Raw genomic sequence first — 25,906 nt, 5'->3', positions numbered from 1 at the left:
TCTGTTTGGGGATGGGGATCTGGATCCCTAATCCCGGATCCTGGTGTGTTTGGGGAAGGGCGCCTGGCCCAATCTGTCTGGTCCGGACTGTCCAGGTTCCCCAAATCCCTAGAAGCACAGAGGTTCACTAGACTTACGCGGGCTGGAAGGACAAATTTTACCCTGCCGCTGCCTCCTGGCCGGAAAAGGCAAGGAAGTAATAAACCCACCGGGCTCAGATTTCTCGGTTCTTTCACCTGCCCTGGAGTCTAAAGGTGCACGGGGATGAAAGGTGCTTGGGGTCAGATTGATGTGCATGGTTGAGACTTGGAAACCACCTACCACGGCTGTGGGTTGGGCTTTGTTAGCCGGCACCGCCTGGAATGGGCGGGCCCGGGGCTCTCTGGGGGCGGGGCTTGGGGGGGGTAGCTGGCCCCGTTTCCCGGGTGACGGCCATGCGGAAGAGGCGGAGCTAGGGCCCCAGTCCCGCCGCCTGGCTCTCGGGGCAGCGACCTGAAACCGTGGCCTCCGAGAGTCGATCAGTAGTAGGGCAGAAGAGCGCCAGAGGCCAGCGGCTCTGGACCGAGCAACTCTAGTCGTGGGGACGGGAGGCAGAACAAAATGGGGCTTAGGAGAGGCCGGTCCGAGTGACAGGCTGGGGGCGTGGCCTGTGAGACCCGGAAGCGGGCGAGGCGTGAGTGGGCGTGCCCGGCCCTGGGCGACTAGCGGTATCCCAGTAACCCAGCGCTCGGACAGGGGGTCCCGCAGGTCCAAGCGTGCGGCCGCGAGTCTGGGGGGCGGCGGCGCGGGCGGGCCATGCCTGGGGACTCCCCGTCGCTGTGGGAACTGGTGGAAGAGCACGTTCCGCTCCCGGAGCGGCCCGAAGTGAAGAGAATTCTAGGGGAGACGACGGTGGATCTGAGCCTGGAGCTGCGGGCAGAGGTGGGGCGTAAGAAGGTGGGCCCCACGGCAGATCTGTCCCACGACTTGGATGATTTGCTCATCTTCTACGGGTCCCTAACCCTGCCCAGTAACTCTTGAGCTCTTGTCGGATCTCACTGTCCGCCTAACCCTCGCCAATTTAACTGCCCTGCCCCTCATTCCCCCAGCTCCCCTGCCTCCCTTCACTTCCCTCCGCAGTCACCGAGGTGCCCCAGCTCTCCTTGCAGGTGGTGATGTTACGATCATTGCTCCAAGAGGCTCGATCTAGCCAAGCCCCTGGATCACGCCCCACCTCTGACCTCTCCTCCCTTCTGGCACCACCGCCCCTCGTAAGAGATCTTGTGCGCCAGGAACTGCGGCAGCTGCTCCAAGGTCTCCGCCGGAAGGCCATCTGTGAGGGCAGGTTGGAGCTCCAGACCTGGGGCTGGGGCCTGTCTCCAGAACTCAGATGGGCTAGCCTGGCAACTGACAAATGGCCAGGGTTACCTTTCCTGTGGTTCCCTGGAAGGAGCCCCTGAATTGCCTTTATGCATCTTCTGCAGGGACCAAACCCAGGCTTGGGTCCAGTATAGCCCCAGGGTCCTGCGCTTTGCCTTGGAGGAGCCCAGGCGTGATTTGCCAGAACAGGAGATGTTCCAGATGAGAGCTGGTGACCCCAGGTATAGTAATAGGAGAGGCGGGATCTGTCCTTGCTGAGCAAAGGACCCCGGCCAGCTGGTAGGTCCCACCTGCGGGCATGGAGGAGCTCCTGGTCTGGGACTGACACTTCTACAGCCACCTGTGGTAGGAGTCAGCCCATGAGGCCTGCAGAGGCTCAGGAGACACGTGCCAACCCTGGGAGCTTGGTGCGATCTGGGTTTTAGAATATGAGGAGCAGACTTCCAGACAGATACAAAGAGAAGCACTTTGCAGGAATAGGGTGCACTACACACAGATATGAGTGGAAGGAAAGACTTCATCCAGTGGCCAGTTGTGCCTCAGGCTGGGACAACCAGGCTGCGAGGACTGGGTTAGAGAGGACTGGGGACTGAATGAGATAAATGAGCAGCAGCATGTTCATCAGTGAATGGTAGCAACTTATTTCTCACACATCCTTATGAAGGGGATGATGTCCCCTTCATAAGGGGACATCAAGCTCAGAAAGGATGATTGACTTTCCCAGGTTCATACACAGTAAAGGGTGGCAGAACCCATGTGCAATCCCAGGCTCCAGATCTCCTCCTTTTAGTACCATCTTGTATTGCCTTTGTGAAAAAGCACAAAATTGTCTAGGAGAAATGGCATTTGTGTCCTGAAGTCCTGGGGTGAAGCAGCATGGGAGAGTGAGGTTGACTTCATCTGCCAGCAGCTGTCACTGGGACCTCAGTGTCATCAAGGACCAGCTGAACATGTCCCACATTGACCAGGTTGCTGGACACCTGCGGTGAGGCCCCCAAGTGTGTGCAGTGGGGGTGGAGACAGAGAGGGTGGGACTGTGGATGGACCCTGATGTACTGGGATGACTGGGAGGAGAAGGGAGGGAACACACCTGGCTGGGAGACCCAGGAGAGTGGGGCTGAGAGGTGGAAAGGGCAGGGTGCTGATGAGGTTGCTGCCAGGAAATCAGTCAAGTACAGATGCCTACATTGGCCTGAGGACTTTTATCCTGCGGGGTGGGAGAAGATGACACATAGCAGAGTTTTTAAAGCAGGGGCAGGGCTGTGATGCAGGAAAGAATGGAAGCAGGAGGACCCGTAAGTCTAGTCCTATCGTGTAGAAGAGAGAATGCTGCTCCTCAGGGTGGGCCCTGGGAGGCCGGCAAGGAGAGAGGACACACCCTGCCCAGGAAGAGGCTAGCGGGGCTGCAAGGCTGTGCTGGAACAGCATGAGGGCAGCAGAGGGAGAGGTGGGCTGCGATAGGAGGGCCTAGAGGAGGCTCCTGGGGAGGCCGGGGGTGGGGACCGCTTGGAGGGCTCTGCTGAGATACGGGTCTGCCACGCTGCTTCCGGTGCTGCACTGTCCATGTTCCAGGGCCCTCCTGGAAGAAGAGTGCCGCGCGCTGGAGAGGGAGATTCCCATCCTGCAGGTGGGCTGCAGTCTTGGGCCGCCCCGCCCCCAGCCCTTCTGCTGAGCGTAGACACCCCCGTCTCTCACCCAGGGCATGAGATCCACACACATGGGTCTGTGTGTGTCTGTGCCTGCAGAGGTTGTGTGAACCCTGGGTTCGTTTTTCCCGTGTGCACACTTCTTATGTGTGTGATCCCTAAGTACGTGAACCCATATTCCAGTTGAGTCCCTAAGTCCGAGGTCAGCACTTTTAGATCAACTGCTGGGTCTGCCCGGGTCTTTTGCCTCCTTCTCTTCCCCAAGTCTGGATTGAGGCCTGCGACCCCCTTGCCAAGCTCAGCTTTTCAGGGAGAGGCCGGTGTTCCTCTCAGGAGTGCCCCCATGTGGTTGGGATGAAGAGACTGCACGGGCTAGTTCCTGTGCCCCACCATGGGGATCCTGGCCTGGGCACCCTGCCGAGACCTGCCCTGCCCCTGTCGTAAGGTCAGGCACTAAGCCAGCTCTCCCTGCAGCGCTGCCTGGAAGACGAATATACAGGGGCCATTCGGCCCTCTAAGCCAAGCCTAGAGCCCACCCTCGCAGGTGAGGACCCTAGCAGGCCCCAGAGCACCCAGCACTCTGTTCCACCCCCACCCCTCATCTCCCGCACGCCCCCCTGCCCCCCGCTCTTGTAACACACCCTGGAAGACTGGGCGCTGTGTCTCAGGTAGAACCTCTCCTCCAGAGCTAAAGGAACAGAAGGCAGCCATGCAACAGGAGCTGCAGGCACCCCTGAGGCCTTCCTGTGTCTCCCCCAGCCACAGGTAACCCAGAGCAGACAGACAGCTGGATGGGGCGGGCTGAGAGGCAGGCCACGGCCCCTCACAGCTAATCCCTCCCATTCAGGCCACAGCCCTTGGGGTCCTCCAGCCAGGGCCCTGGACCCCTGTCTTGCCTCCACGGGGCTGCTGGAGTTTGGGCCAGGCCTCTCCGGTGCTGCCTGCCTGCGCCTCCTCTGGAGCACTGCCCCAAACCTCGCAGCCTGGCCTCCACCTGCCGCTGGGGACGGAAGATTCAGTGCAGCCCCGGGAAAAGGCCAGCTTCTACTCCGATGTCCAGTGCAGCTCCCCAGGCCCCAACCTGAAGGGCTGCTCAGGAAGGAGGCTTCAGCTTCGGTTGGCACTTGTCCTGTCTGCTACTGCCCCCTTTCAGCTTCCAGGGCCCAGCCTACTTCAGATCTAGTCTAGGATGAACCCTCCCCAGGATTCCACTGCTGTCTGTCTGTCTGGCCCTCACTCTACCTTCTCACCAGGTCCTGGGTGTCCAGTCCTGACTGTCACAGCCTCTGGCCTTTCTCCTCCCAGGTACCCCCCCACCAAAGGCCTGGCAGGAGGTCTTGTCCCAGCCCTGACTCATGTTCCCCTGGAGGACCCAGACAAAGCACAGCAGCACCACAGAGACAGGAATAGAAATTTCATTAAAACCTATGGACTTTAAAATCCTAGTGGTGCGCGGATGGTCGGGGGTGGGAGGCGCACCATTATTGCTACAGAGGATTAGAGGCGGCTCTTCCGGGGCTGTCACTGCACAGAGGGGCACGGAGGATGGACACACGGACACTCCAGGGCTTGGGGGAAGGAGTTCTGGCTCCAGAGAGGGGTTGGGGCACGTGGGCTGGGGCGATTTGGCACGTGAACAAGGGTCGCCCAGTTCAGGAAGACTGGGCTTTAGCCTGGTGGTGGTAGGAAAGGGGGTGTCGTGTAGGGTCCCCTTCCCTGGGGCTCTGGGCTCAAACCTCCTGCTGAGCATCACCCCACCCCTACCCCCCAGAAACGAGTTCTTTGGGTGGGCTGTTGGGTCATGGGCCTCTGCTGGGCTGGCCCTGACAGCCAGTGCTGGAAGGAGGCGCAGAGACCTCAGAGCCGCCAAGTGAGGTGCAGCTGGGCCTGGAAGACAGATTGGGCCTGAGGCCAAGGGCAAGGGGGTGGCAACCACAGATAATACAATTTTTACAAAAATAATCACACAGACAAAAGGGCCGAGCCGCACAGCCTGACCCGTAACACTGCACAGCCCTCCGGCTCCTCACCCTGCCTCCAGGTAGGAAGATCCGAATTAGCCTGGGCAGAGGCTGGGGTCCACCCCAAGGGCAGGAACACTGGTCAGGAGGCCAAAGGCTCAGGGCAAGGGACAGGTAGGAGACCCACCCAGAACCTCAGCTCAGGGCAAAGTATGGGGGCATCAGAGGCCACGTGAAGCCCAGTAGGCCTCTGGGGACCTGGCCTGAGACCCCCTCCAAAGTGCTATTGGGCCCCCCAGCAACCCCCCCATCACCCACACCCCCCAGCTGCCATCTTGGCATCCAAAGGACCTGTAAACACTAGGGACACAAGCACGAATGATCGCGCTAGCAGTGGTGGCCAAGGTGGCAGGGGCCACCCCTGGCCAGGGCATGGTGGGGGCAGGCGGGGACACCTATCCACCGTCTCCCCAGTCTCTGTGTTGGGAGCACGGGGTGGGGGTGGGGCACTCCCCCCAGCAGCTGTGCTCATATCCGGGAGTCCTGCAGACGGCTGGAGCCATTACTGCCCACCATGGGAATCTGGGCCTTGTCTGGGTGCAGCGGCTGGACCTCAAGCCCGTCTTCAGGGGAGGGTGCAATGGTGGGGGCGTAGCGCCCCGTTCGGTGCTCCAGGAGGGCAGGACCCCAGTCTCTGCTTGGCTTTGTTGCATTTTTCAAACGCTGCAGGAGAGGTAGGCATGGGGGAGGGACAGGCGGGCAGAGTGCATCAGAAGGGAGCCCTGGAGCACCATCCATCCATCCACCCCTTCTGATTCACCTGGCTGCCCCTGCCCCCACCCCTCACCTGGAGGAGGGTGTCCCCATCTGTTCTGCAGAACTGGAACAGGGCGTAGAGTGGAATGCAAATGACAGAGGACAGAGCCATGAGGAAGCCAATGGCCACGGCCCAGCTTGGATACTGGTATTGGTTGTAGGTGATTGGCTGGTACTGGATCACCGAGAAGATGAGAATGAACTGCAAAGAGTGGGGGTTGGGAGTGGGCGTGAGTCCTGCCCAGCCCCACCCGGCCTTAGGCCTCCTATCAGCACTGCTCCCCTCCGTCTCCAGCTTCCCAGACTAGAAAGAGGCATCTCAGGGAGGGCAGGGTTGACATCAACATTTGCGTAGTGGAAGCTGATGGCACCAGGGGTCCAGGGTATGATGGGCAGGTGGGCACTGTGGAAGGGGAGGGGTCTGGCTTCTGGATAATCCTGAAGCAGCGAGAAACTGTTCAGCTGCTGTGGCCCTTGGAAGTCAGTTCTACTCAAAGACTTGCAGTGGCCCCCAACTGCCTGCTGAAGTAAGGCCAAATCCATGGCCTTTAAGGCTTCAATGGCATTTTCCATCTACTAAGCGCTTTTTAAATGTTTCCTCCAGACCTGGGAGCTCCTGGGATTGCATCAGCTCTAGGTCTGCAGTGCCCAGCACAGCGCCTGGCACAATCTTATGTGCCGATCTGAACTGACTTATGCAGGGAGGTGGGAGCAATGGGGGAAAGGAAAGGGAGGAGTCCTGCCAGTCTATGGCTGCAGAGACAGCAATGGACAGCCGGGGGGAGCTCCGAAGCCTAGAAACCGTGTCAGGTTGGTGGTGCTCTCAGGAACCGCTGTGGAAAGAGCCAAGGGACACCAGAGATAAAGCCTAGGGTTGCAGCAACAAAAATACTACAGGAAGTGGAAAGATGGGCAGGTGGCTCATGGGCCACCCGGAGGGCCTGGGGCAGTGGGTGCTGCTTGCCAGGAGGCCTCAGCATACACCTCCCAAGCCTTCAGCTGCATCCTGGAGCTCAGGCCCCTCCAGCCTTTTTAGTGACTAAATTCTAGAAGTCAAGACCTGTATCCACTTGGGGAATGCTGCACTTAGAGGAGCTTATAACAAGTTTCTTGAATGGAACTAGAGCCTGATCTAATGTGTGAACAAATTCTTTATTTGAGCTGATAGAAGGATGGAGTTTGTAAAAAAAAATTTTTTTTAAAGATCTTTTTAGCACTATGAAGAAGTAAAGCCTCCAAAGAAAACTAACAGCCCAGAAGCACGCATCCACAGAGCCTGGCATCCTCACCCAAAGGTGATTCCAGCCTGACTTTCTGAGCACAGAGAGGATGCTGCGGGCTTTGCCTCAGTTTCCTGGAGACACTGGACCCAGGCTGCCTCCTGCCTCCTGCCCTGCCTGGGCAGTGCCCTGGGTCTCCCCACAGGGCAGCAGCTTCCTGCCCCCAGGGCAGGTCCTGGGCCAAAGCCACAACCCCCGAGGGCACAGCACTTGGCCGTGGCGTCTGCCCTCCCCCGCCTCCCACCGCTTACAGGACACTTCCGCTCCTCCTGTTTCAAAGCTGGGCCAGTGGCCAGAGCTGGTGCCTGTGCCAGGCTCGGGAAGATCCCACACCCCATGTGAGGGAGGCCTCAGCCCTCAGGGGCCTTTTTTTTCCCCCAGAAACATGAGCCAAAGTGGAAATCTTGTGCTGACCTCTCTGCGGCACAGAGGAGCTGGCACGATGCAGGGCACGACTCCAGACACTGCCCAGACCATCGGGCTGACCCCTCTGTCACTCAGAGATGGCCCTACCTCTTTTCTGTGGAGGGACCATTATACTAGCAAATTCCTCCCCCCAGCCCCCGACTTCTCACCCTGATCATAAAGGACCAAATCAGGTTTGTAGTCCATAGACCACTCCTCCTCCTAAACTTGTTTCTAGTGCAGCATGGGCCCAGCACACAGGCTCCAGATCAAACCACCTGCTTCGCACGAGGGCTCTGACTCTTAGAAGCTGTATAACGTTGGGTCAACTACTTAACATCTCAGGGCCTCAGTTTCCTCATCTGTAAAGTGGTGATAATAACGAAACCATGGAGAGTTGTATCATGAGACTTAGTATATTGTTCTTGGTCATGGTGGGCTTTTTCCACCAGACCTCCCTGCTGGGGGATCTGTCTTCCAGGTGTTGAATACTGGTGGAAACCCAGAACTCCCCCTCCCAAGCCAGCCCATTCCAGGGTGGCTTAGGAGGGTGTCCCGGATCCTGAGCTGATACCTGACTTGCACAGCCTGCTTCTGGAACATGCATTCGCACCACATATCCTGAGCACTCCAAGCACCTCAGCTATAAGGGACTAGAGATACAAGTTCAGTGAGGCTGTCAGAGGCCCAATGCCAATGTCAGTCATGGTTCCTGAGACGACTCTGGGGGGATGCTGGGTGGAAATACCAGGGAGAGAGGGCCGTCTCTCAGCTGCTGCCAGCCTATTTTCCCCTTCTGAAGCTAGGCACTGTCTTCTGTCAAATACAGGACCCTGTGCTCCCTTCCTAACCCAAGGCCAGGGCTTGGGTGGTTCTGAGTCTCCACACCTGTCTGCCTCTATACAGCTTTGCTCAGACTTCCAATAACCAGAGCTGTGGGTGTGGAGCCCCCAGGGGGAGCTCTGGCCTGAAGAGCTCGTGCTCTTCCTTGGCTGGTTCCCAACAGAAAGATGCTCGCTACGGGGGCAGCAGGGGAGGGACCAGCGAGGAACTTACAAAGATGATAGCTGGTGAGACGAAGCGCCAGCAGATCTGGAAGAAGAGGGGTGGTGGGAACCCCAGCATCATCTGGATGTCCTGGAAGTAGTTCTGGTGCCCTGAAGAGAGGGAGGTCAGCAGCCCACAGGACAGCATAAGCAGGCCAAGGGATGGGACATGGGAGGCCGTGGAAGCTTGGGCACTTACCGTAAATGTACATGATGGACACACACATGATACAAGAGATGATGACCAAGGAGAAGCTGGCCGCATAGTTGTCCATCAGCAGCAGCCAGTAGATGCCTGCCTATGGGCCAGTGGGCAGCTGAGTCAGGGGTGCCTGAGGCTACGGTCCCCGTCTCTCCCCTGTCTTCCCCCCATACCCTGGCAACTCCCACCCAGCCTTTCCCTTGGTTCTTACTTGGCTGGTAAGAGGGATGCCCAGAAGGAAGCCAGCCACAGCCACGCCCAAGGTCACGTAAGTCTTTTTCTGCAGGATCCACTCATTCCCTACCTCATCCACAATGGCTGTGACCAACGTCTCTAGGAGGCAAAACTGCAGGATCCGGCCATCAGAGCAGGGGCCTACCCTTGGCCCCGCCTCCTCCCGCCCCCAGCCACAGGCCCGAGTCCCGCACCTCGTACCTGAGTGCCCAGCCCCAGCAAGATGAGCATGAAGAAGAAGAGCAGGGACCAGAGTGGGGAAATGGGCAGCAGTGTGAGGGCCTCTGGGTATGCCACGAAGGCCAGGCCCGGGCCGTGGTCTGCCACGCGGGACACATCCACACCCAGGTGATTGGCCATGAAGCCCAGGATGGAGAAGATGACGAAGCCGGCATAGACGCTGGTGGCACAGTTAGTGATGCTGATGATGACACTGTCTCTAATGGGGAGGGAAGCACGTGGTCAGGACACGCAGCTTAGTTCCTCTGCCCAATTTGGGCCAGGCCGGGAGACTTGGAGACGGGGAAAGTTCTAGGAACAAAAGCACCCCCATTCTCATCTCTGGTCTGTTCTGGGCCTCCTTAAGTGGGCTTGAGGCTCTGAGTCCTTACAGACCCCTGGGGCATCACTGTCGGCACCCCTTCTCTCTTCTGCCTAAGTGTTCTCTGTTCTGCAATGATGGGACCCAGACCCAGCACTGCCAGGATCTCCAGGCTGTGAGCGGAAGGGAGGGTCCTGGCGGGCCAGGAGGCTGCACTGGATCTGGTGGGTCTGGGGGAAGCAGGGTCAGGCTGCAGAGAGGGCAGGAGCAAGGGAGCAGCCCTAGCGCCGGCAGGGAGACTCTCACCGGTAACAGTTGTTGTGGAACTTGTTGTAGGAAGCCATGGTGACAAGGCCGCCCCACGCACAGCCCAGCGAGTAGAAGATCTGGGAGGCGGCGTCCCCCCAGACCTGCAGGAGGAGCTGCGCTCAGAGGCTGGCGTCTCTCTGCCCCTCCCCGTCCCTCCAGGTCACCTTCCACCCACAGCCCACCTTGGCCTCCAGGATCTTGTCCCACTGTGGGGTCAGGTAGTACATGATGCCCGTGAAGGCTCCTTCCAGGGTCACACCACGGATGAACAGGATGGTCAGCACCACGTAGGGGAATGTGGCCGTAAAGTACACCACCTGGGGGTGAGAGGGGCCCCACTGGACTCCTTTGGGCTCTTCCCACCCCGCTCAACAAGCACGGGTCCTCTGGTCCCTCTTTCCATCCTACATGCTTTCATCACTCCCCCACCCACCCGTCCACTCACAAAACCCAGGCAGGGGAGGCAGGATATTTCTGGGTGGGCACAGATCCTGGAAGGAGGGGGACTTACTTTCCCTGAAGACTTGACCCCTCGGATGAGGCAGAGGAAGACGACCACCCAGGAGACACCGAGGCAGCCGAGGAGGGGCAACCGCACCTCCCCGAAGTTTCCGATGTCATCCGACAGCTTCAGCACGTAGAGCCTGGAAGGGGATACTCTGTCACTGAGGGCCAGCCCCGCTGTCCAGCAACACATTCCTAAGGCCCAGGGCCCAGCCTGGCAGCTCCCTCCTTTCTCATGGAATCCCGGCAGCTGGCTTGTCTGAGATGGGAGCCTTGGCAAGGCCCCAGCCGCAGCCTGCTCAGCCCGCTCTGCCTGCTGCCTCTCCCAGGATCCTCGAGGCCACACCTCAGGCCTGGGCTAGCTTCCTCAGCCCCTGGGGTGTGGAGGTCTCCCTGTCCCTGCTCAGACCTGTCCCACGTCTTTCCTTTAGAAAGGCCCTCTCCTCCAGACTGGACACACCCTATCTGGTGTCACCTCCTCCAGGGAGCCTACTGTGACCTTTTCACCCACACTAGTCCTCCAACTCTGATGAACAGAGGGAGGCAGTGGAGTACTGAGTAAAGATGGAGGCTTCCCAGGTGGCACTAGTTGTAAAGAACCCGCCTGTCAATGCAGGAGACTTAAGAGATATGGGTTTGAGCTCTGGGTTGGGGAGATCCCCTAGAGGAGGACATGGCAACCCATTCCAGTATTCTTGTCTGGAGAATCCCATGGACAGAGGAGCATGCAGGGCTATAGTCCCTGGAGTCACAAAGAGTTGGACATGACTAAAGCAACTTAGCATACACACTGGAGCATGCAGGCCTAGACTTGAACCTGAATTCCTCTCCTGAGTGTGCATGACTCCCTCTGGAGCCCTATGCCATGCCAGCCGTGTTTCTTCAATCGACTGGACATTGATGTGCCAAGCCCTTGCTAGATGCTGGGCATATTGACCTAAATCAGGTATTGTGGGCACTGCCAGGAGTGTCTTAACCCCATGGGGAGGAGCACACTGGAAGTATTCCTGGAAGAGGGGAGGCTTGAGCCAAAGTTTCAAGGATGGGGAGAAAGTGGGTGAAGAGAAATGAAAGCACACGCCAGGCTGAGGGCTTGCGTCAGGGTCAGGTCATGACCCAGCAGGACAGGGTCAGGAACCGCCTGGGCATGTCAGTAGCTCAGGAAGGCTGGAGGACAAGGGGAGGGGAATAGAGAAGGATGAAGATAGGAAGCAACAAGATCAAGAGAAGTTGTGAAGTCAAGGCAGAGAAGTTTGGATTTTATTCTGAGAGCAATGAGAAGCTTCTGGGGGGGTTTTAGGTCTCTCAGGGCCTCTCCTTGGCTCAAAACCTTGTAGCAGTTTCCATCTCTGGCCATGGAAAAACCAGTCCATACAGTGGCTACAAAGCCCTCCATGATCCACTATCTCCTAACTGCCATCTCCCAAATCTCCTGTCCTCCTGCTCCCTCCCCGCTCACTGCTCCAGCTGCATCAGGCTCCTCGTTGTTCCTTAAATGTGCCAGGCCCACTCCCACCTCAGGGCCTTTACACGTACTCTTCCCTGTCTGGCATGTTTTTTCCCCAGACCTCCACATGTCCACATGGGTGTGAGATCTGTGCAGGCACACCGGGCCCCGTGCTTAGAAGGGCCTTGTGCTTGCTTTAATGTCCTGCCATCACCATCTTGAAATTCTGAACACATTTGAACAAGAGGCCCCATCATTTCATTTTGCTCTGGGCCCCACAAATTATGCAGCTGGGCTTGTCAACGTGGCTCCCTCCCTCCTTGCTTCCTTCAAATCTTTACTTGGGTGTCCTCTTTGCAAAGGGGCCTATTTTGGATACCCGGATTAAAACTGCGACCCCTGCCCCAGCCTGGCACCCCTTACCCCATACCTGGCTGTACTTTCCTCCAGAGTATGTCTCCTTCCATCGTACTGCACATTTCACTATTCCGTTTGTTATCTGCCCTCTATGAAGTCAAGGGGTTTTGTCTGTTTTGTTCACTCTCATATCCCTCCAGTGGTTCGCAAAGTGCCTGGCAAAGAGCCATGCCCAATAAGCACTTGCTGAATGGATGAATGAATTAACATCATGGAAAATGGACTGGGAAGTATAAAGGGGAGTATCTGGAGGGGGACTGGCTTGGCTGCTGGAGTTGTTCAGGCTAGAACTGATGAGCAAGAGACAAAATGTTGAGCCTCAGTCTGCTCATCTTTAAAATGGGCATCATAACATCAACCTAGGATAATCTGTAGATAAATTTAGAAAAATACAGGCTCCTTTCTTTCCCCTCTTTCAGTGAGGACTTCTCAGCACAGCTCCTAGGCTGTCTTCTAATCTTAGCTATTTTTACTTTTTTTTTTTTCCAACTCAGTTCTCAAACCTCATGACAACATGTTTAATACTTTGTGATGGGTGGTCACCATGGTCCCTCATGGGACAATGTTGCCAGGTCTGGGATTTGTTTGTTTGGTCAGCCCACTGGACTGTCAAGACTTGCAAGCACCTTGTTAGGCCTCCTCTGCCTCAAATCTTTGCCTAGGCTGCCCTTCACATTGTTACCTGCAGAGGGCGCTGTCCAACACATCCCACTCCTGCCAAACTCCTGCCTCTGTGCTGGTTCACTCAACAGGCATCAGAATGAGAAATTTTCCAGGCTCTCAGTCCATGGGGGAACCAAAGACAAAGGGATGAATAGGATCCACCCCCTGCTCCCAGGAGAGGCTCCTGGACCTTTGCAGCTGTGTTTTTCAATCTTTTTCCCTTTGGGACATGCAGAAAAAAATAATTTGGGCCCATGGGGCAAATAGGTCACTCAAAGCTGAAGGCTGAAGGTGGCAGGGCTGGAGATTCTGGGCTGCCCAAGCCCGACCGGACTGGCACACTATTTAGGGCACATCGTGTTGGGAGGCTCTGCCTTCCAGAATAGCCACCGGGTCTTACTGCTACAGCTGAGAGGTGATTTACTTTAAGCACCAGCATTCAAAGTAAACAACACATTCCGTGCTCGAAAGACTCTCTAAAAACTTTATCTAGTTACATATGTTAAACTGGTAGTGCTTTGTATTATTTTTTTATTGCAAGAGTTCAGTATGCAATACAAGGGCTTAAAGAGTTTGGAAGGCTAGACTTCTGAACTCTAACTTTCTTTTTATGGCACCATATTTAATGTTTTGTTTTGGTTTTGGACCATGTGCTTTTGAGACCAAACAACTAACTGAAAAACTTTTGGAACCCCACATATTTACAAGTTGGCTTTCACATAACATCTCTGGACTTATTCTGCATTATTTTTTAATTTCCCCAACCAGATGGTAAACGTCTTGAGAACAGGACACTCTCATCTATTTCACTGCATCTCCAGCAGTGGCTATCACTGTGCTTACTGAGCACCCATCACTGTTCTTAGTGATTTCTGCTACCTTTTTATAATAACAAGAATGATGTTGTAACCACTCCCACTTAACGGATGAACAGTTGAGACTAAAAGAGGTTTGGTGACCTCAGAAGGCCAACCTGGTATGTAGCACAGCCAGGATTAGAGTGAGGTCTGTGTGGCTCTAGAGCTGGCATGAAGACAGCGAGAGAGGGGTGCTGGGATCCAAGTCCCATTGGGTGCCAGGTGTCTGCTGAGGAGATGAGGGCATGGTCCTGAGCAGGTATCAGATCAGCTCTCAGAGGACTGTAAGATAATGCTGTAAAGAGGTGGTGAGGGCAGGGAAGATCGGAAGCCAAAGGGTGGGCAAAAGGCAGACATGGGCTCAGAAATCTGCCCTGGGAGCTCTTCTCCCTTTAGAGGAGTTAATCTTTCTCTTGATTTGCTTTGTTCACTTGTAGAATAGGAATATTTTATAAAACCAGCACACACTAGTAGGGTTGCCGTGGGGCTCAAATGAGATTGTGCAGCTTTCCAAAGGGTTGCTGGAAACTGTGGACCCAGAATGCCTGCAGAGTATCATCAGCCTAATTCACATTAGGCACCAGGCACAGCGGGACATGTATATCCTGACACAGCATTGAGGCCTAGTTCCTTAACATGGGGGAATCAGTCTCTGAATCTGAAAATGGGGGTGATATCATATAATATGCCTAACACATAGTTCCCTGGTGGCTCAGGGGTAAAGAACTCACCTGGCAATGCAGGAGACTTGGGTTTGATTTCTGGGTTGGGAAGATCCCCTGGAGAAGGAAATGGCAACCCACCCTAGTATTCTTGCCTAGAGAATCCCATGGACAGACGAGCCTGGAGAGCTACAGCCCATGGGGTTGCAAAAGAGTTGGACACGACTGAGCGACTAAACAGCAACAATAAGCAAATAGTAGGTGCCGAGAAATGGGGGTGCTTGCTCACCTCATCTTGCTGAAGCCAGCTTGGGCAGCCCTCTCAAAGGTCACTTCCCTAGGCTCTCCAGGAGGGGGCAGCAGGGAGCCATCCTGAAGGGAAGGAGTCCTGCCTGGAACTGGGGCTCCTTAGGGAGGCCTGGCTCCAGCCCCAGCCAAGGAGTGGAGTTCAGCAGGCCATCCTGTGGACCTCCTGACCCATGGCTAGTTTTCTTGGAGGGAAATTCCCCTCTAATTGCACTGGATAAAATCTCCTAAGCTTTGCCAAGCAGTAGCCCCACCCTGGAAGACAGTCCCTGGGGTGAGAATTTCTGGAACACCTCTTGGCTTTGTGCTTCTGGAAGCTTCCAGAAGGTTCTCCCTCATCTAGATCAAGTTGCCCAGTCCAGACCATGCCTCAAATGTAGCAGAATACCTAAGTGGGAGGAGTCTTCTACTCCCTGCTCTGTCCCTGCTCTGAGTGCAGTTCTCCGTATCTACTTGGTGCTCAGGAAATGACCCATCCAATGACTGAATGACCAAATATGCCCAGAGGTGATTTTGCCCAAACCTCACTGGGAGGCAACGGCTCTATGGTCTCCACCATGAGTCTTGAGGATGGTGACCACATCTTACCCGTCTTTGAACATCTATAGCCCAGCACAGGGCCTTCCCAGGTGGCTCAGTGGTAAAGAATCTGCCTGCCAATGTAGGAGGTGCAGGAAACACTGGCTTAATCCCTAGGTCAGGGAGATCCCCTGGAGTAGGAAATGGCAACCCATGCCAGTATTCTTGCCTGGAAAATTCCATGGACAGAGGCACCTGGCAGGCTACAGTCCATGGGGTTGCCAAGAGCCAGACACGACTGAGCAGGTATGCAGCAGCAGCAGCCCAGGGACACTGGGCCCTGAGGCTCTGAGTGCTGGCCCTCAGTTAGAGGATGTGGACCTGCTAGGACTTCGAGTGTCACTGGGACCTCAACCGCTCAGCCCTGACTCTCCATCACAGCGTGGAGAAGGCCTCGAACCCTCTGACCGGCAGGGGAGCCCTGTGCCTTTTGATGTCCTGGCCTCCTCTGTCCCAATACTCTGTCCTACCTGCTCCTAACCCCAGCTCCAGTCTGCCACCCCCTGGCTGTGGCTCATCTGCCCACGTCTCCCAATCCTTCTATAACTCCTTTTCTCCCTCCTCTGCCAAGTCTTGTTTTTTTTTTATTATTTATTTTTTGAGCGTGTCATGCAAGGCATGTGGGATCTTAGTTCCCCGAGGAGGGACTGAACCTGTGCCCCCTGCAGTGGAGGCACTGGAAGCTTGGAGTCTTAGACACGGGACCTCGAGGGAAGTCCATGGGAAGCCTCCTTGATCATCTGCTCTTGCCCTCACCACATCCCTGCATATACCTGCACTGAGGCCCCTGCCCCTAATAGCATTAACTACCCAGCTCCCTTCTGGACTGTGACCTCCTCATGGCAAGGTCTCAGGGCCGTTCATACCCCATGGGCACACAGAGCCCGGCAGAGTGGATGCCATAAATGTTTGTGGAATGAATGAACGAGGCCTGCCCACCGGCCCACAAAGCCCTCTTCCCATGAGCTCCCCAACAGGACGTGGGGAATTTCCTCCAGGATGTCCTGCTGTGCCCTCACACCCACCCAGCTGGGACAAGATGTTCCAAACACCCCCAGCAACAGCTTCCCTTCAAGCCAGCCCTGGGACTCCGTTCTCCGTCACCACAGAGCTCAGGGGTGCCAGGCTGCCCTTCCCAAACACAGCTTGATAAGGACAGCTCTAGGCTCAGGAAACTTCCACAGCTCTTCTTTGGTTCTGCAGGGTTAGGTCTACGCTTCATTCTTGTAAGTCCTCCAAGGAGGCACGTATTCCCTGTAGGCTGCCACGTGGCTGGTGAGTTCCCCACACACCTGTTACCCTTCGTCACAACAGGTTTCCCTCAGGCTCATCCAGGACTAAGGCCCTCTGTTCAGCTCTTCTGCTCGCCAGGAAGCCAGCCCTACTATTCCCCGACTCTCCTCGGCTGACCTGCCTGACTGCCGGAGTCCTCCCTCCGTCGATGCCGCTGTGTAAGGACTCACGAACTCACAAATCCTGTGCTTCAGCCTCTCCTGAACTGGAGAGACTGCCCACAGCCCTGCCCTGCTTCATTCCGGGCACCCTCCCTAGACTGCAGACCAGTGCCTGACGGCGAAGAGGGAGGGCTGAAGACAGGCCCCCAGGGTGACCCCTAGAAGCCCAGGTCCCACAGGGGCCTCACCTCCAGTACTCCTCGCTGGGGCTTGTCCTCTTGAGGGTCTGGTTGAGCGCCTGAGAGACGTTGCCAGGCAGGGCAGGAGGCTGCGAGCCGTTGGTGATGTTGGGGTTATCCAGCACGCTCATGCAGTCGGGCGTGTTCCAAGGGTTATTGCAGTAGGTCCAGGGCAGCACGGGCGTCATGGATGAGAAGAAGTAGTAGAAGGCGATGCAGATGACCACGTTGTAGTAGATGCCGATGTATGTGGACACCACCATCATGCCGTAGCCCACACCTGGGGGAGGGGAGGGGCAGGAGCAGCCTCACACACCTAGCTGAAGGACGCGAAGCTAATTTTGAAGGGCCTAAGGGGCAGGCTTTCCTGGAGGGCCACAGAATGGGCAGGTCAAGGCCTTGGCAGGAGCGAGCTGGGGGCTGGGGGTGGGGGGCAGCGAAGGGCTTTTGTGTATGCACGGGGTAGGAGGAGAGGGTGGAGGCCAAGTAAACAATGGGTCCCAGCATGTGTCCCCGGCCTTGGCTGGTGATGTGGGCCTCCGGTCAACACCCAGGTTCCATAGCGGCTGGCAGTGTTTATACAGATGGGTGAGTCAGCACGGGCCCCAGAGGCCCGTGTGTGTTTGTGTATGTGTGTGTGTACCACATCCGGGCCTCACCTTTGAACATGGGGCTGATCCTCCAGACCCCCAGGCAGCCCTGACTTGCAAACTGGCCGAAGGAGAGTTCCATGAAGAAGAGTGGGATCCCGCAGAAGATGAGCATGACGAAGTAGGGGAACATGAAGGCTCCTGGTGGGCAGGGAGAGGGCTGGCTCAGGGCTGGCTCTGGGGGATCCCACCCTCTTCCTGCTCAGAACCCGACAGCAGAACCTTTGCAATTGGCTGGGCTTCCAGGAGGGTGTGCCATGCCCTGGGCTGGAGCCTCAGTCTGAGGCACACTGCTCATGGCCTGTTTTTTAACTTGACAGAGGTTCCCAGGAAGTCTGCTCTGAGCTGAACCCAGGTCTCAGAGCCGTCATGTTTGGGTGGGAATTGATGACTTAAGCAAGCAATTTCACACACGTTAGCTGATGCGGTCCTCAAATATCCCCAAATCATTTGGTGGAGGGTGGGGGCTGTTGAAATGCATGAGGTATAAAACTGAGACTTGGGAGGCTGGGTTGCTTTCCTCTCTACCTTTTCTCCCCTTGAGGGATCAGGCTGCCGAGGTCAGGGGGTAAAGGGTACCTAAGCCAGGGATGGGGGCAAAGGAGATTAGGACCAGAAGCCAGCCTGTCTGGAGTGGGGTCTCTGCTGGAAGGGGGTGGCTGGGCCCTGGTGGCTGGGCTCTATCCATGCGGGTGGTCCCTGCCCTGTGCCCACTGGGTACCTCCCCCGTTGCGATAGCAGAGGTATGGGAAGCGCCAGACATTGCCCAGGCCCACGGCATAGCCCACGCTCGTCAGTACAAACTCGATCTGGTTGCCCCAGTTGCCCCGTTTGAGGTTCTGGTCCTTCTTGGTGGCCTCGCTGGGCACAGCACCATTCTGTGGGGACAGGAGAAAAGCTACCATCAGCAAGGCATTGGCATGAGGTACCTGACCCTTCAGGCCTCCTCCAGTGGGGACACCGTGGACCCTCCAGGCCCCCACCCCCACGCTGGGCTTCCCCTCTGCTGGCAGGAGCTGCAGGCAGGCCTGGCAGAGGAGCACAGAGGGAAGAGTGGCTGCCAGAGGGTGCCAAGCGGGGCCTCCCTCACCAGCCCCCCAGCACCCTGTGCCGGGGGCACCAGCCCACCTGAGGAGATACTGCCAGCATCTGAGAGGTGGGACATTGACAGAGAGCTCAAGTTGAGAGCCCCCCAGCCCCAGCCCCTCCAAAGCCTCCCCTCTCCCCTCTGGGTGAGGATCTAGGAGCAGCTGAGCCTCATACCAAGCAGCCAAGCTGGGCTGGGCACAAAGGGGCCAGTGTCCAGACAGCCCCCCCACCCGCCACCACCACATCGCCAGGCTGAGCACGCTGCCTATGGCAGGCGGCTGTGGAGGAGGCGACGCTGGACCCCTCCCCCAGCTGAAGGCTTTTTCTAGGGGGCACATGGTGGTCAGGGCTGTAGGGTACAAGAAGGGGCAAGCAACTGAGCTGGGCCAGACCTGAGGAAGGCATTCTGGGACTCAGGATGGGAGGGCCAGGGGAGCCATCTCTAATTATTGCCCACGACTGGGAAGGGGAGCCCTGGGGAAGCTGACCTGGGCTGGGGCGGGGGTCTGCTGGCCATGAGTTAGGGGAGGAGACCAGAGCTGTAGGCACCATGCCAGACTTGGAGGACAGACTCTGCTAGGGGAACTAGAGGGAGTGACTCCGGAAAAGGGTCTCTGAGCTGAGAGAGCGTGGGCTGCAGAAGAGGGGGCTGGTCAGGAAGGGCTGATGAGGGGGTTGCCCCAAAGGAAGGTTGCGGGCTTGCCTGGGGAGCTGTGGGGCTGGACTGAGTGGCCTGAAGCCCCACTGAGGACCCCAACCCCACAGTTGGGACTAACCCAGTAAGTCCCTTCATAAGTGTGAGCAGACCCGTCCCCCATGTCATGTCCCTTCCACCCCTCCCACTGAGTCAACCACCCTGAGCCAGAGCCTGAGGGGTCAGAGGAGTCTCAGAGGCAAGGGAGGACCCTGAGAGTCACCAACAGAGAAGCCCAGAGGGTCCCTGAGTGACAGTCTCCCAGAAATGGCCAGGTGTCCCGGGAGGACACCCAGGGTCAGAGACATAGCTGCACGATCTCTGAGGGACAGCACTGGAGTGACACTGACCCTCAGTTTGAAAGAGACAGATTCAAGGCACACAGGCAACTAAACAAATGGGCCTGGTCCCTTGATGCTGCTGGACTCCAACACTGACCGACAGGCGCAGAGTGGGGGAATGGTCTCACCAGGCCTGCGCCTTTCAGGAAGGCCTATTTGGGAAGGCAGGCCCAGAGGCCCCAGCATCTGATGGCGGCCCTCGTAGCCACGCACCCTTTGCTCTCAGTGGGCGCATCAGGGGGGCTGCTCCAGGCTTGCACAGCACATGGGCGCTACTGCACAGACACCCTTGTTCTGCACAAAGGTGTCACCTCCCACCCAGCACTGCCCAGGGGACAGCCTGTGTGCATTCATTCGCAGCCTCGGAGGTTTACAAGCACCTATTATGTTCCAGGCCCTACCTCAGGCTCAGGGAATTCAGACGTGAACAAAACACACCCCGACTCACTCAGAGCTAGAAGTCCAGGGGGAAGTAAGCCATTAATGAGATAAACACATAATTTTTACATGCAACTTCAACGTGACCACAAAGGGGAATTTCTCAAATCAAGAGAGTGTGAAAGGATGACTAGGGTGGGGGTGGGAGCAGGGTGAGGTCACAGAAGGCTGCCCTGACGAAGAGGCTTGAAGGCCACCTTGGGTCGGGGCGGGGGGGCAGCTCCCAGACCTGGTATGACAGGTCCCTACAGAATCCTGGCTAAGCCTGTCTCCACCTCCTAGGGCCTTTTTTGGGGACAGGCCTAGCAATAGCTTGGGGCTTCGGGGGGCATTTTTTCAGAGGGCGTGAGGCCTGCCTGGGGTAGTTTATCCATTCCCAAACAAAGCCCAGCCAAATAGGCCTCCTATATGTTGATCCTACAATAACAGTTTTATTCTGTCCGAGGCTTGTTTACTTAGGGGCACAATGGAGGATTGTGGCAGCTGCAGAGTACATGGGTGGGGTCACGAAGCAGCAGTTACCGCTGTAAGAGAGACAACTGAGGGTCCAGGGTGGCCTCACGGGTGGAGCCAGGGCAAGGCCTCTTGCGGAGACCAAGGTCCTAAGGTTTGATGTTCAAGGCCTGACCAAGTGCAGCGGGACCAGACTTGGGCCTCTGAGGTCTCTGCTCCTCCCCTGGCGTGGAGGGGCCCGGGAGGGTGGCCAGCAGCAAGTCACAGGCTGACTGAGCCCTCAGGAGTCAGTGGTCGCATTCCCGAGCAGCACACTACTGAGCCTTGCGCTCAACAGTTCAGCCCTGCTGGCTGTGCCCCTTGGAGGCCCGGGCCTGGGGGACTGGGGCCTGGAACTGGAGATGGGGATGGGACCGTGGCAGGAAGTAACAAACACGAGGGGTCCGCTATGCAGGACGAGGTGCGCTGACACCCTGCAAGTGGTGGGAGGAGCTCCCAGCAGAAGCAGCACCAGCCGCTGCTCCCTGGCCCTGTATCCCAGCCCTTCAGTGCCCCATTCAGGAGCTGTGGAGGGAACGCTGCCATGGGGGCCTGCTCCACAGCTAGGCCTCTGACTTTTCATTCCAGTGCAAGCTATGTGCAGGCAGTCTGGCTGGTGACAGCATAGTGCCCAACAAAGGACAGAGGAAGCCCACCTTCCTCCAAGGACACTGGAGGGAAGGGTCCCTCTGTGGAGGTTCCTGGGGGCTCTAGTTCCCTTCCAGCCTTCTTCTGGGAACTCCCCTCCACTTCCTTCCTGGACAGCAATGCCAAGGCCAGCGAGACTTTTCCAATGCTGCACAACTTTTTTTCTCCTTGCATAATTTTCCTTATTCTAAGCCTTCCATTCTTTTTTACCTGCTGGGTGGAAGGCCTGTCACTGACAGTAACAGTCCCTACAGAGGTTGTTGGCTCTGAGGTACCCACAAAAGAATCTCTTTGTGCTCATGGGTTTGACCCAGACTGGTGGCCCGTCTGCCTAACCCAGCTCAGCCCTGCCCACTGGCCAGGCTCCAGGCTCCTGCTGCCCATCACCCATCTCCCACTGTCTGTGGCCCCTCGCTGCCTTCCCAACCTCCCTCCCTCGCTCACACCTGGGTGGTGAGTTAAACCAGAGTGGCCTGGTGCCCTTCTGGATTGGTCCCTCCTCCTTGGGCTCCCTGGATTGCCCCCACCCTCACCTCTGACTCGCCCTCATGGGCCTCATGGGTGATCTCCAGGGTGGGGATTGCCCTGCCCTGTGCCCAAGCTTCCCCAGGCCCGGCAGGATGCAGGCTACGGGGCGTGCCTTCCACGGCTGTGTGGGTGGGCTGGCTGATCATCCTCCATGAAGTCCTCCATGCAGAGACATACACACATAAGACCCTCAGTGCCCCTGTCCTTAGAAGCAGCCACTGAGGCAGCAGTGTCCATGCCTGCACAAGGATTTGTGACCTGTCTTGGGTTCACAACCTCCCACCCCATCCCTGCCCAGGAAGGTTAGCCACACTGAGCAGTTGCTTATGTAAGTCCTCTCCCTAGCCCTCTGCCCTCTGTTTATTCACTGTTCTGGGTGAACTCCTGGAATTCAGGCAGTTCAGCTCCGAGGGCAGAAACCAGAGCTCCCCACCACACCTTGGGCTTGGCAGGGTGGGGATCCCGCACTGGGGGTTAGCATCCTAGCATTCTAGAACCTGCACCCCTAGGAGCCTGAATCTCTTCCACTCTCAGCATTGAGAGACCTTAACTATAAAACCAGGGGACAGACAGACAACCTCAATAGATCTCCTTATATTCTGTAGCTCTGCCTTGCCTGGAATTTGTTATTTCTGACTCTCTCCTGTATTTTCCATTAGTTACCACTAGCTTTCTGAACAACTTTAAAAAAAAAAAAAGTTGTTATTTGCTTTCTTTCCGATTATGAGCTTATCATTAAAAAAAAAAAAATTGGAAACTCCAGTAAAGTGTAAAGAAACAACGCTGCAGAGCCCGCTCCCGAGGCTGCCCCCAGCCCCCATCGCAGAGGCACCCCTCCCTTCTTCATGTCCAGACTCAGAGGCAGCCCAGGTTTCTACTCTGGGCGATGGCTGTGCTCAGGCTGCCAACTCCCGCCCTCTGAGAGCAGTGTCCACTGGCTATTTCTGTGAATTGAGAGCTCTCTCTTCTGCTCTCGGTGGACACTGAGGACTCCTGGAACAGGCCGGGCGGGGCGGGCCCCGCTGGGAGCCGGCAGGCTTCTTGTCCAGGACTCTGAAGCCCCAGGGTTTGCTCAAGGGTGAAGTCCTCTCCAAGACAAACTTTGCAGAGGAGAACGGGCAAGACCCTACATCCCAGACTGACCCTGAGCCAAATCCAGATCCCTGGCGGCCTTCTCTGAGCTCCAGTCGGGGAATTCAGGCAGAACAGCCATGACAGTAAACCGTGGCTGCCTCGGAAGACCCAGGGACCTCACACCCCTTGGTTCTTGGTTCTCTGACTTGTCTTCCTGAGGCAGCACCTGCCCTGCAATGACAGAGCCTTCCATCCTTCAGCTGGCTTTGCTGATCCAGACACGGGAAAGAGTTAAGCTCCGGGCTGGAGGAGCGGGACCATGGGAAAATCTACCCCAGACTCGAGCGTATGCAGGGACTATTAGTGTCTCCTGCCTCAAGGAAAACCTCACGGCACCTCTCAGGAGATCAGGCCCTCACATGGGAGGTAAGAGAGGCAAGGACGTGCCTGGTGCTGTTTCATCCCAGAGACCGGCCTGGCAGAGGGCTCTGCCAATACTGACCCACCAATATTGTGGACGGCAGACAGGAGATGCAGCCTGGGCATGTCGGGCTCCACTCCAGACCCTTGGGATAGTGACGGGACCACTGGGTGGGTTCTGCCTCTGCCCTGGAGCCCAACAGTCCTGCCCCGCACTGTGGCGGCCTTGAGCAGCCTCTGCCCCAGTCGGCTGGCATCATGCTGGCATTTTGGAAGTGGCTTTGGTTGCTGATCCTGGCAGTCCTGAGGGTGAAGGGCAGCCCTGCATAATGCTACTCCCAAACCCAACTCAGGTCTCCCCAGAGGACATGCCTTCTCTTGCCTGCTGGAGGTCAAGTCAGGATCCGCTGCAGAGAAAGAGGTGGCTGTCCCAGTCCCCTTTCCCTCACTGCCATCAACCACACTGTGCCTGCCATCCCCGCCCATCCCCGGCTTCCAGGGATGAGGGCATACCGGTGGTGCCCACCCCACCCGGGCCCTTGTCGTGGACTCTGGTGAACATTCCACAGGGTTGCCGCCTCCCAACTGAGAGGCTCGCCCACCCCCTTCCCCCATCCTCACCACGCAGCCCCTGTACCAAATCCCCCTGCCCCCTCACCCACTCTCCCCATACGAGTAACTGCCGTGGCACAGACAATGGGGCTGTATTGATTAGTACAATTCCTGGGCACCTCCGGCCCGTCTCCCCGGGAGCTAGGACAATGCAGCTTTGATACACAGAGCAGATTCTCAGCAGGTCCTTGGGCTGGGGGAGCCCTCACACCCCCATTCTCCTCCCCCGCGCCCCCGCCACACAGCTAACTCTTCCTGCTCCTTTGCACAGTTGCAACTTTTTGGGTCACTTTTGCTGGTGTCTGTCTCTCTGGCTGGCTGCGCCTGCCCCTCCCTGGCACAGACCACTCAGCCCCTCTCCCCACCCCCAGTCCTGCCTCCCAGTCTGCCTGGCACCAGAGAGGGGGCTCGACCTCCTCGAAGGTGACTGACCTGTTCTGGGGAGGAGGGGGCCGCAGGTCCCTGAGCCGCCGCCATCCCGGGGTGAGCACTTGGAGCGGAGTGCGCGTGTCTCCTCCGCTCATTCACACCTCTGCCAGCTCCGGGCGACACTGACGCATCCCCTGCCTCTTCCACTGCCGGCTGGGCAGCATCAATTACTTTCACCTCATCTCCTCCCGGAGCTCTGCCTACCCCCTCCCCGGCCCTCCCCCTCCGGCCAGTCCCCATGCAGCCCGGCGCGGATGCTCCACAGCTAGAGTGAGGCGTGGGGCTTGTTGTGTTTCTCCCTTGTTCCCAGCAAGTTATTGGAACAAAAAACACATACACACACTCACAACCACAGGGTGAGGCAGAGCGGGCGCAGCAGAGAGAGAGAAGGCGGCTCATTCGTGTTCTAGAGTGGGGTCTGGGGCCCAGATGCTTCTGAGCACACAGGCCTGGCACTTGGTGGGCTCCTGGTAATGAGGTTGGGTACCACTGGGCACTAAAGATGGTGAAGGGGCAGAGAGAAGAGGACATAGCCACAGGGCACTACCAGAGCATCTCAGACTTCACAGGGTGCTGTGGGCTGAGGGGTGATGGGCCCTGGAGTAACCCCCCCAGGACTTGGGGATCCCCAGCCAGCCAAGATGGTAGAGTGTGTCCTCACAGAAGAATGTGGCTGACTCTGCAAAAAAGTTGTGGCCTGGTGAACTGCACTGTCACCTGTCTGAAGAAAGATGGTATTACCCAAGAGGGTGGCTGCAGAACACGGATCCTTGACGATTAGCACTGGGTCACTTAGAACCTGAGGCGGTCCCTCAGGAAGAGAGTGCTGAGTGGTCTGGGTAGAATGTCACTCAGACCCTCCAATCCCTCTTCTCTGAGGCCACACTCACTGGTCAGTCTCCAGTGGGTGTGGAGACACCACAAAACAGCGACCAGGAAGGTGGGCACGAGTGTTCTGGTGCTGGGGAGACATAGCTTCCAGTTTTTGGAAACTGATGGGTGGGCAAAGGGTCTGGCACAAAGTAGGATCTTAGTAACCTAAGATCAGGCATGAATTCTGATGTAAAGGACATCTTCCCTGTGAGTTTGGTCAGTGTGCTGACTCCAGTGGGAACACAGCAGGATGACACTATTTTAAAATTTGTTGTTATTATTATTTTACAAATATTTATTGGGCTGCGCTGGGTCTAAGTTGCAGCGCACGGGCTCTCTAGTTGTGGCTTGCGGGGTCAGCAGTTGTGGTGTGACAGTTTAGTTGCTCCGCAGCATGTGGGATCTTAGTTCTCTGACCAGTGGCATCGAACCCATGTCCCCTGCACTGCAAAGTGGATTCCTAGCCCCTGAACTACCAGGGAAGTCCCAACATCATTATTTTTTAAAAGGCAAAGTCTTTAGTCAGACAGGCCTGGGTTCAAACCCCAGCTCTGGTGGATCTCCCTCTATGTATCTCCTTAGGCAAGTTACTTTACTTGTCTGGTCTTAGTTTCTTTATCTCTAAAATGGGGATATCTACCCATCTTTGAAGCTAGTGAGCATTACTACTAATAGCAATAGATGATATATATTAAGTGCTTACTGTGAGCCAGACGCTGTCCTAAACACTTCATATGAATATATATTAACT

At 56.8% G+C, this 25,906-nt stretch overlaps 2 protein-coding genes across 9 annotated transcripts; one reads left to right on the top strand and one right to left on the bottom strand.

Moving 5' to 3' along the window:
• The first annotated feature begins 142 nt into the window (after positions 1-142).
• Positions 143-4,445, top strand: CCDC24 (coiled-coil domain containing 24). Of its 8 annotated transcripts, none has more exons than XM_044945125.2 (9): positions 143-921; positions 1,149-1,324; positions 1,464-1,580; positions 2,270-2,344; positions 2,932-2,986; positions 3,480-3,549; positions 3,692-3,770; positions 3,853-4,121; positions 4,311-4,445. In XM_044945125.2, exons 1-8 carry the CDS (start codon positions 796-798, stop codon positions 4,088-4,090), a joined length of 936 nt encoding a protein of 311 aa, XP_044801060.1. In that variant the 5' UTR covers positions 143-795; the 3' UTR covers positions 4,091-4,121; positions 4,311-4,445. The 8 variants fall into 8 exon arrangements, with proteins under 8 accessions (XP_044801060.1, XP_044801056.1, XP_044801055.1 ...); XM_044945121.2 differs by having other exon boundaries at positions 2,267-2,344; XM_044945120.2 differs by having other exon boundaries at positions 143-936.
• SLC6A9 (solute carrier family 6 member 9) lies at positions 4,405-24,377 on the bottom strand. The gene is given in 14 exon segments (XM_025288878.3): positions 4,405-5,689; positions 5,814-5,984; positions 8,524-8,624; positions 8,713-8,812; positions 8,927-9,061; positions 9,151-9,388; positions 9,797-9,900; positions 9,982-10,116; positions 10,311-10,443; positions 16,877-17,147; positions 17,527-17,658; positions 18,239-18,395; positions 24,286-24,354; positions 24,357-24,377. Coding segments are annotated over 14 exon segments (1,962 nt in total). The 3' UTR covers positions 4,405-5,494.
• Between the last annotated feature and the right edge of the window lie 1,529 nt (positions 24,378-25,906).

Source organism: Bubalus bubalis, chromosome 6 (assembly GCF_019923935.1).
Source record: "Bubalus bubalis isolate 160015118507 breed Murrah chromosome 6, NDDB_SH_1, whole genome shotgun sequence".
Taxonomy (NCBI): domain Eukaryota; kingdom Metazoa; phylum Chordata; class Mammalia; order Artiodactyla; family Bovidae; genus Bubalus; species Bubalus bubalis.
This window is presented reverse-complemented; position numbering and strand designations above follow the sequence as displayed.